Below are 10,958 nucleotides of genomic sequence, written 5' to 3'. Positions count from 1 at the left end.
AACAATCACTACGCCCCAAATGTGGGGCCACACACAATCTGACCTAGTATTTTATGGCTCCACGCTTGGAGCAGTATGCATGGAGAGGTTAAAAGAAAAGAGTAATATGGATTATCTAAATTTTTTTATTATTTATTTATTTACTTAAAATAAAATTAAAATGCATCCGCCTCCGTAGTGTAATAGTCAGCTTGCTCGGCTACCGTACTGGAGGTACCCAGGTTCGATTCCCGGGGGGGGGGGGGTCAAATAAATGTAAGCGATTTTATCACTCTAATATTTTTTCAATAGCATTGGACCCTGGACTGGTACCTGAAGCGGAGGGTTGATCACCTTTCCTTCATATGTTAACGATCAAGATTACACTGTGTTTATATGATGGAGTGCCCTATGCACCTTTGGGTGCTGATAAGGTTTTGAAGAAAGAAATTTAAAAAAAAATATGCAATGAATATTCCTGAAAAGTGTTCATTCATCCAATTTCATTTAAAAAAAAGGATAAAATATACCACCAAGTTATCAAATCAATCAACATTTATAGTTCATCGAATAAAGTTTTATTTGGTATAATAAATACTTCTGATGTAATAATTAAACGTTAACGGAAATAATATTAAACACATATACATACATTGCAATATATTGTAGTATTCTTGTTATAAAAAAAAAAAACAGAATTTATACTACCGCTCTTGATTTATATGTGGTTTCCATTCTTTTACGCAACGCTCGTAATCTCTGCTTACAGTAAACTCTTAAGAAGACGGCTGCAAATACTACCACTATACCCATCGTGCCGAGCATTGTGATATGGTGTTGATATGTGATACACGATAAAAGAATAGCTATACCCTAGAAACAAAGAAAATAACATTAATACATACTGTGCGAATGAATATATATTTAAAAAAAGTATTGTCTAGAATATAATCATTATACACCAGGCTCTTATCATTCCGGCAAAGATAAAAAATCCAGTTAAACGGATCTTTTGATCATTAATCAACCATATTAAAAATGATCTGTTTTAAAAATATACATATATCGATACATATCGCTCACTCCTTTCAACGTCATATATAAAAAAAAACTTGATTTTTCAGGAGATCATTTTTAAAGTTTAAAAATATAATACAATGTTTTAAAAATAAATATCAAGCCACTTATTGAACTTTTTACTGTCCAGCAGATCTTTTTAGGCAAAACCTGAATGTTTTTTCTCCATTTGAAAAATAATTAGTATTTTTTTTAAATAATTAAACAATACCTTTTCTTCAAAATGCAAAAACAACACTTTCTGCCCTGTAGCGGGTAAATACATATTGAGTTAAAAATATGCCGCTTTTGCTGGGATATAGTACATTTTCTGGGCATTCCGAAAACATGCACAACTGAAAATTGACGATTTTTGATGTATGATGTTGTTGAAAGGAGTGAGCGATATGTATGTCATATTTTTATGACATATAAATTATGTACTTTTAATATAAATCCCGACATGAGTCAGAGTGAGTTCATAAGACACAATTTGTTACTGGTTGTATCACATAATTTATAACATTTATATATTTTAATTTTTCTATTTGTTTTAAAGAAGATTTTGGGTATAGTGTATAAAGATGTGGAATTTCTTCTTGTGGCAACATTTTGGCAAATTCATACAATACAATACAAAAATTGCTGATTTTTGTATTATTTTGTGTCCCTCAATTAAAATGTAATTTACCTGTCTTAAGGTCATGATGATGGTAAAAACGATAGGTCCAAATGTAGAAATAGTATAGAATATAAATAGTTGTCCTGCAGCCGAACTAATACTTAACAGCACACAGTCAAATATGAATGCCGGGTACTGTAACAGAAAGCAACAAATATAAATGTATCATTAGCATATGGCCCTCAAAATTATCAAATTTCTTCACATAATAAATCAATTCTGAAACAAATAAGTAAATTTTACTGACCATAATAAAAACATTTTTCAGCAAGTTCCAGTGGCTTGTTCAAACTATGTACTGTCTAATTTAAACTATAATACGATGCTATTATAACATTTTAAGTGTATCCAAATACTTGTTCACAAAACTGAATTACCTCCAATTAAGAGATATTTTTTACATTATTTTTTGACATCTCAAGTACATGAAGAAAAATATGGAAGTATGGGCATTTACAGGGCTTACGACCGTCTTAGGCATGGTTAAGTGATCACTTTACACACATGTAACATTCACCTATTCTAGCCATGATTGACAACCACACTACTCAAAACTTCTAGATATATTGATCAAAATTGTAACACAGTGAGATGAGGAAAGCGTTCATTAAGCAGATGCTCTTTCTATTTGTAGGTGAGGTCCGAATCCTGGATTATATTCACATAAGTACTCGAAAAACGCTTGAAAACATAATTTTAAATTCATTTTAACTTATAATTTGACCAGTTAATTTAAATTAACTGCTTAACGCAGTTAATTTAAATTAACTGCAATAAGTCTGGGGACTTCCATATTCTTGTTCATCTATGTTGAGATGTCAAATAATATTGCATAATATGACGCTTTGCACTTATATTTCATGGAAGAATTACAATTAACTTTCCACATACCATAAAAATCTCACTTTTACATTTTTTGCAGGTAAACATCTATGAAATAAACTCACATCAACCATAAACTGCAAAGAGTCCATGAATCCATTTTGTTGCGCTAGAGATACTCCCGTAAAGAGACAGGAGAAGAGGTTGACTCCGCACATCATTTGAATGGGAGTGACTGAATACGCTTTAAACAAGGCTCCTTGCCATGTCGAAGTGAAACTGTCAAACATCATATACGATGCCAGTAAAATAACTCCGGATATTGTAGTGACTGTTTTCACTAAAACAAAAACATCTTCATTAATGCTTACAATGTATTATTCTAATATAATTTGGAATGAATACTAGAATATTTGAAGCAGTTACTCCGTTGTTTTTCATTTATTGTTTCGGCATTCACTTCATGGTAGGACATTATGAAATTGTAAAAGAAAAACACTTGTTTTTTACCACTTGAATTTATTTTATTATAATGACTAGATTCGGAAGCTATGCTGTTTATATCCATCTTTAGATCTAAATACAAGCAGTTTAATAAAATAAAAGTTCCAAAACAAGTGGTTTTAATAAAATAAACTCAAGTGGTAAAAAACAATTGTTTTTCTTTTACAATTTTTCAATTATATTTTACAAAATTATGACTTTTTTGCAGCTTTTTTTTCAAAGAAAAAAAACTACGGTATCAATATGTTTAGTAGAAATAATAGGTTAAATAGATAAATAACAGGAAAATCTCCAAAAACACAGGGCAACTATGTTGACACTTTAGCCTGACATCTGTCTACAGAGGGCTTTACTAATCATCGCAGCTGTTTGTTTGAAAATAAATATTTTTCGAATGGAAAAAAAATAAACATAAACTACTCACTTTTATCATGTACATTTTAGTAAATTTGAAACGAACACAAAAATGATAGAACAAATTGAAAGTTGTTAAATCTAAAATCCGTGTCCGCCTCCGTAGTGTAATAAGGTCAGCACGCTCGGCTACCGTTCTGGAGGTCCCGGATTCGATTCCCAAAAGGGGTAAAATAAAATATAAGTGATTTTTTCACTGTAATATTTAGTCAATATTACCATGGACTGGTACCTAAAGCGGAGGGCTGATCACCTTTCCTTCATGTGTAAACGATCAAGATAACACTGCGTTTATGACACAGTGCCCTATGCACCATTGGGGTGCGGATAAGGGTTTTATTATTATTATTAAATCTAAAATATTTGCAAATATTGATTTGGGTTATGGTCCCGTGGATAGTTTTGCAGAATCCTGAGTCAAAGTTTCTTGGGTAAAATTATTAATTCATTAATTTAAAAATATATATATTTGTAAGTTTTGTCGCACCACAGCATAAATAAAGCACTGTTTTAAAAATATATATATATAATTCAATTAGTTACTTTATATTTTTACAAATTTTATTAAGTTATTTTGAAACAATAACTAATTTATGGTCTATTCTAAAAAATATTTTACATTTCGTATTTAGAAATAAAGAGTTGCATCCACACCTTTAGTATCGTCACTGCTACCAATCATAAAGAAAATCATTCCACATGATATCATACCAGCTGTAACATACTCATAATAATCATATTTATTACGAGATATCATCTTTCCCATCATCATTACAGGGATTATCTTACACGCTTTGGCCAAAACCTGTAAATTAAATGTATCAATATATGTTTCTTTTTCTTATGTTACATTGTATATTTCATGAAGGTAATTGATATCATATATAAAATTTATCACAAAGAATTGAATAAAATTCCAGCAGAATATTGATTTACTAGGATTATACGAAAATCATAATAAAGTAGCTACATAAAAGGAGATATTTGACTGTTATCGAAAATATTACATATTTTTTAAGACAGTGCATAAAATATAATTGTTTCAATTAATTTGTACTATGTGTTATTCACCCACTTTCATTTCAATTTTTTTTTTATTATTTCAGAATGCTGAAAAATGATGTAATCCAATGGTAATTCAAGATGTTATTGCTGTCGTATACATTGAAATAATTACATATTTTTTAATTGTACGTTGGGTTAGCAGCGAAACTCATTTTCTGCCCATTCTAGTAAATCGAAAGTCTACTGTGCTTTTTTTTCTGCTGAGGTTGACTTTTTGAGTAATGTAATTGAATAAATACAAAATTGAACCTGAGTTGGAAAGCTGACATATTTGAGAGCCTCGTATTGGCACCACGCGCTGAGAATATTACTAAAGGAGCAGAAGGAATATTTGTATAATGGAGCCTTATGGCGGGGATGTCGGGTAGTCAATATATAGATCCCAGACATTATAAAGGCCAATATTCTATTTACAAATACAAGAAACTGCGAATCCTTGAAGCGTCCCTTGCCATTTTCATTTTCATAGTTCTGAAACAAATTAAATGTATAATTTTTATTTGAAGCAATAACTTTGAGATTTTCCATTTTACACTTAAAATATAATTTTGTTTTAAAATCACTATAAATATTTTATTGTAACTTAATTATAATGTCTACCAGTTACGAAGCTAACAGCTTATTTTTCGAGACTTAATGTATAAGGAAAAGAAAGGCTCTCACAGTAAATGCTCATTTCTTTGGACAATGAATCATCATTGTCCAAATGACTAATGAATTTCAAATTATAACTTTGTTATAATTATTTATGAAATTCTGGTCCCTCCAACAATTTTTATGCATTACTTTCGATAATTCAAAACGAATTGTTGAAATTTTTAAAAAACACATCACCTTAAGTTCAAAATTAAATAATTAGAAAAGTGGGGAAAAAATGTTTACTGCTATTGTTATTTTGCGGGGAAAAAATACGAATCTTTGAAAACATTGTTTTCTAACAAATTTCCTGGCTCTGAATATTTTTTGTTGTTGTCTAATCAAATATTATCAAGCTCTTGTTGTACTTATCATTAAAGGATTATTATTCATAAAATAACAACAATTGATATAAAGTGATATTAATTTCAAAATGCTTGCATAACAATCTCCTTTTACTTTCAAATACAAATTTATGGGCACATAAATTATTGCTTTTATTCACTGTGTGGAATATAATACATAATATGAATCACCAATGAGTACCCTTCATAAATAGTTAACATTTATTACTAATTAAATTTATTAAAAGTGATGGAATTTAAGTATCTTGGAGTTGACATTAGCAGCAACGGTGATCTCTATGGTGAGACACTAAAACAACTCGATAAGGCTGCAGCTATATCCGGAGGCCTCAGAAATTCAGTGTGGAGGAACAAACACATGCGAATTGAGAGTAAAATGAAGATATACAAAAAATGTGGTCAACAATAGTCAGTTATGGAATTGAGGCAAGAGTAGATACTTCTAAAACAAAATCTATTAGAAAAAAACTTTGAGCCTCTGAGATAAGAATTCCTCAATCTTATTAACAGATACATGTTGTGAGACCGCGTAAGAAACACTGATATCCGGAGCATGTGTAAAAAGGGAGATATTGTGAGGATGGGATGACAACGAAGGCGATACAGGAATAAGACTAAACTAAACTAACTAACCATCACGCCGCTTCCCCGCAGGGGTAGGCAGAGAGAATAGAGCGCCACACCACTCTGTCCTTGCAAACATTCTTCGCCTCTTCCACGTTCATGCATCTCCTCATACATATCCGCCGATTGTTACGACTCCTAACCTGACCACTTTAAAGTATTTGGCATACCTGATCGTGCCATGTTTTTCTCGGTCTTCCTCTGCTTCTTTTCCCGCTGACATTCGCCTCATAAATTTGTTTTACCGTTCTTTCCTCACTCATTCGTTCTACATGTCCAAACCATCTCAACACACCTTTCTTAATTTTATCGATAATGCTTATCTCAGCTTTGCATTCCTTCCTTATTTCACTATTCGCACATCTATCATACATCGTTTTGTCACACATTCTTCTGAGAGATCGCATTTCGACTGCATTCAGTCTACTTTCATCCTTCTTTTGCCAACTCCATGTTTCACTTCCATACATTAGAGTTGGAACCAGGACTCCGTTGTGCACTGCCATAAAAAGGAATAAGCAGGTTTGTAAACAAAATGCCAGAAGACAGACTTCTAATTATCGCCCTTCAAGGAAACCCCGAAGGACGTAGACACCCAGGCAAACCCCCGAAAAGATGCAGAGATAGCTGGCAGTCAACGTTCCAAGAGCAACAGGTGGCGGCACAGATAGATCTTTAGGATCTATAGAATGACGAAGAAGAAGAAAAAGAAAAATTTATCACGGGTACGCCACTTCTTCTTAACCAATAACTAAATGTACTGTATACCTGTGTCATAACTTTTTCTTGCAAGAGCCCCCAAGTAAGATAAGAGGCCATAAGACCAATAAAGCACCCGGCAAGTAACAAACCCTCCTTATAGGCACTTCTCCCTATTTCTGCTTCACTTTTCAATGTGTCGGGTAATCTATCGGCATCGGGCTCTTCGAAACAATGACGCACAACCTTTGGAAAGAATCCGGACTCTAAAAAAGAAAAGTTACAAATTAATGTAGAGTAAAACCCCGATATGACAGACTAATTAGGGGAGAGAGTGTCCGTGAAAGCTGAAAGTCCTTTATATTAATTAAAAAATTATATTTAAAAAAAAAAAAAACCCCGATATGACCGACTAATTGGGGGAGAGGGTGTCCGTGAAAGCTGAAAGTCCTTTATATTAATTAAAAAATTATATTTAAAAAAAAAAAAAAAACCCCGATATGACCGACTAATTGGGGGAGAGGGTGTCCGTGAAAGCTGAAAGTCCTTTATATTAATTAAAAAATTATATTAAAAAAAAAAAAAAACCCCGATATGACAGACTAATTGGGGGAGAGGGTGTCCGTGAAAGCTGAAAGTCCTTTATATTAATTAAAAAATTATATTTAAAAAAAAAAAAAACCCCGATATGACAGACTAATTGGGGGAGAGGGTGTCCGTGAAAGCTGAAAGTCCTTTATATTAAAGTCCATATTAAAATAGGTTTGAAATAAATAAAAAACTAAACACAACTTATTTATAAATAAACAATGCAAAACACAAATAAAATTATATTTACTGTCTTCGGACACTGGTTGTGAAGTGACGTTGCTGTTTGATATCAACGCGCTTGCTTTTGGTAATCCTGGGGTCAAATAAATATAAGAGTTTTTTTCAACTGAAATATTTATTCAATATAACCCTGGACCATCATCTGAAGCGGAGTACTGATCACCTCTCCTTTATGTGTTAACGGTCAAGATAATACTGCGTTTATGTTATGCAGTGCCCTATGCACCATTGGATGCGGATAAGGGTTTAAAATTTAAAATATAAAATAAATATAAATGGGTGAAGCATTTATCACTTACCAGCTCTTTCCAGGTATTTTGTTTTCCTGACATATTTATGAATCAGAAATCCGGTAACAAATATTGACGCATATCCAAAACAATTTATGCCTAGTCTAAATATCCAGGCATATTCTGTTTCGTGAAAATAAGCACTCTGTCCAGAGGCAACCAATATTCCTTGGAACATATGAGAGAAAATATATATTGTCCCAATGCATGATATAGTTAATAGGCTGTAAAACAACATTTATTACGGATTAGAACATGAAATACAAACAACCCGTTTTATATTCAGTGAAGAATGACTATAATGAGAGAAAGCATCAGAAAACTGCCATATTGTGACAAGTGTTTCTTTGTTTGCCAACTAGTCGATTATTCTAAATATCATGTGGCAAATTGTTTATTGTATAAATAAGTACTGCATATTGCACATCCAAGCTATATTCTAAAAATAGTATTCTTTGATAAATGCCACATTTACCATATTATTATTTCTGGAACCTGAGACATCCTTATTTGTGAATTAAAATACTGATCGAATAATTTGTCTAAACTTCTTGTCAATACAACATGAATATATTGTATTAAACACATACACAATATAAAATAAAAACCTTTCCAGAAATTATTACTGTTATAATCACATGTAAAAATATGCTAATAAATTACATATAATTTGTTTAAAAATACGCCGACGCTACACATTTTGACTGATTTCCGACTTTGACGTAAGTTACTTATAATTAATTTATATTTCTATGGCCGTAGCTGTCAGCTGACAGGAACGAAAATAATATATATACAGATTTTGTAATGGATAAATATTACAATTAACGGGGTTAGTTGTTAAATTGAATCACAAAAAAATCTACAGGTCTACAGGTAAATCTGTAGGTCTTTCTTGGGATAATGATTTTTTTAAATCTAGTAAAACATAGGTAAATGCTGACTTAAAATTAACAAAACTGTGATATAATATAACAAATACGTTAAAATGTAAAATAGTCTTGGATAAAATTATTGAAAGTAAAGTAATAAATTTAGATGAGAAACAATATTTTACTTTTTACATATCCATATATGAAATCTAACATGTAGTCTAAAGTAATCTCATCAGTCTGACAAACGCAGATTTATTTTAATAAAGGTTCCAAACAACCCTTTTCGTCCATTTTCTTACATTAACCCTTTGCCCATACCACATACGGGCAACAAGTGGGCCTATACACATTTGCCCATACCCATAAGAAATAACTAAAACAGATTCCTCCGTATTATTTTATGAAGTAGTTAAATGTAGAAATATTCTCGCAGGGAGGCTCTGTGTATGGACTGTAGTGGACTCTGTCGCCCAATTTCGGTATAATTTAGTACGCTTCAAACATATCTTAATATCATATGTTTGAAGCAAAAAACCTCCCCTTTTCAAATATAATATTCATTAAAAATTTCCAGTCAAAGGGTAGAATTGGAAGTAGGAAGAGATCAATGGATAGATAGGAAAGTAACAAAGGTAAGTGAAAGAATAATTCCAAAATAAATTATTTTTAATAACGGATATAATATTTTCAAAGATACATGGAATATCACAGCAACATTTTAAAAATATTAAAATAAAAATATATTTCATCTCACTGCAGTAAATTTGGCATAACAAGTTATAAAACCAGAACTGTGCAGCTTATAAGAACAAAACTAATACACATGATTTAGCTCCTCTTCATTACGATTCTTCGAAAATTATATAATATACCTAGAATATAAATTAAAATATAGCATGGGTTCAAATACAAAACAGTATTATTATTGCCTTCTGTTGTTTGCAATTTGTAATTCGTAACGAAGTCATTAAGTGAACCCAATTAAAACAATACATTTTACATATAACTAATACCAGAATCCAATGGATGTAATTATATGTATAAATGTATTTAAAATAATACATATACAGCTCCATTTAATTTTTTCTTTTTCCAGACTGTTCTAATTGACAATTATTTAATGCATAAAATTCTGTTGACTATAATACTTTTTTTTAAACTAAAAGGAAACCAGAGAGCTTACAATTATGTAGGTCGAAATTATAAAATATTTTAATAAGTTAAATCATTGAAAGTAAATTCTTTTAGTAAAAGAATTCATCATTGACAACAACAAAAATACTCGATACTTGTAATTCTGACTTTTCCTAATTTTAATATTTTGTACATTACAATAATTTGGGAGTCAATTATTTGATTAATAATGATTTTCAAAAATATATAAATATTCTAATAATAAAAATCCTCTTTTTAAAAATAAATATTATGCCTATAACGAAAAAAAAAATATTAGTGGGGGTAGATAGGGATTAATAAATAAATTTCAATATTGTGAGTTTGTTTCATAAAGTCGTGGAGAGATTAATTTAAAGGCTTAGGAAAAAATAAATTAAACTCGAAACGAAGATATTATAACACATAAATAATAATATGCGTATAACTGTTATCTGAGAGAGCATTTCAGACTACACACCAATTATAATATGTAGCAATAGAATAATTTAATTACATGTAATAAATAAAGTATGTATTGTGCTAGCCGTCATAAAATCTAAATACATTTTGGCTGAGTTACCTTGACTTGACTCATATTATCTATAAAATTTAATAATACACAACACATATTTTAAAAAAAGCAGCATGCTGGTAAATTCAACTTTACATATTGCTCACTCCTTTGAAGAACGTCATAAATCAAAAATTGTCAAGTTTCAGTTGTGCATGTTTTCGGAATACCCAGAAAATATTCTTTATCCCAGCAAAAGAGACATATTTTTAACTTAATATTTACCCGCTACAGGGCAGAAAATGTTGTTTTTGCATTTTGAAGAAAAGGTATTGTTTAATTATTTTTTTTAAATAAACTAAATATTTTTCAATTGGAGAAAAAACCTTCAGGTTTTACCTAAAAAGATCTGTTGCATAGTAAAAAGTTCAATAAGTGGCTTGATATTTA

At 30.8% G+C, this 10,958-nt stretch overlaps 1 protein-coding gene across 2 annotated transcripts; it reads right to left on the bottom strand.

Annotated features, from left to right (window-relative positions):
• Positions 1-541: 541 nt before the first annotated feature.
• On the bottom strand, positions 542-8,721 carry sll (adenosine 3'-phospho 5'-phosphosulfate transporter 1). Of its 2 annotated transcripts, none has more exons than XM_088269303.1 (8): positions 8,443-8,721; positions 7,977-8,191; positions 6,916-7,112; positions 4,772-4,993; positions 4,112-4,262; positions 2,665-2,879; positions 1,727-1,852; positions 542-852 (listed from the first exon to the last, which is right to left on the bottom strand). In XM_088269303.1, the coding sequence occupies exons 1-8, from the start codon at positions 8,553-8,555 to the stop codon at positions 679-681; spliced, it is 1,413 nt and encodes a 470-aa protein (XP_088125429.1). In that variant the 5' UTR covers positions 8,556-8,721; the 3' UTR covers positions 542-678. The 2 variants fall into 2 exon arrangements, with proteins under 2 accessions (XP_088125429.1, XP_088125428.1); XM_088269302.1 differs by having other exon boundaries at positions 2,665-2,894; positions 8,443-8,711.
• Positions 8,722-10,958: the final 2,237 nt, after the last annotated feature.

This window comes from Brachycentrus maculatus, unplaced genomic scaffold (genome assembly GCF_059751285.1).
Source record: "Brachycentrus maculatus isolate JH-2025_06_01 unplaced genomic scaffold, ASM5975128v1 h1tg000344l, whole genome shotgun sequence".
Taxonomy (NCBI): domain Eukaryota; kingdom Metazoa; phylum Arthropoda; class Insecta; order Trichoptera; family Brachycentridae; genus Brachycentrus; species Brachycentrus maculatus.
Note: the sequence above shows the minus strand (reverse complement) of the source record. Positions and strands in the feature narration are given on the sequence as shown.

Coding starts and splice junctions, on each gene's coding strand:
- sll (XM_088269302.1), bottom strand. CDS start 8,555: ATGTGTTTAATACAATATATTCATGTTGTATTGACAAGAAGTTTAGAC. Junction 4,994..6,915: donor AAGAAAAAGTTATGACACAG/GTATACAGTACA, acceptor AATTTGTTTCAG/AACTATGAAAATGAAAATGG. Junction 2,895..4,111: donor TAGCAGTGACGATACTAAAG/GTGTGGATGCAA, acceptor GCATTAATGAAG/ATGTTTTTGTTTTAGTGAAA.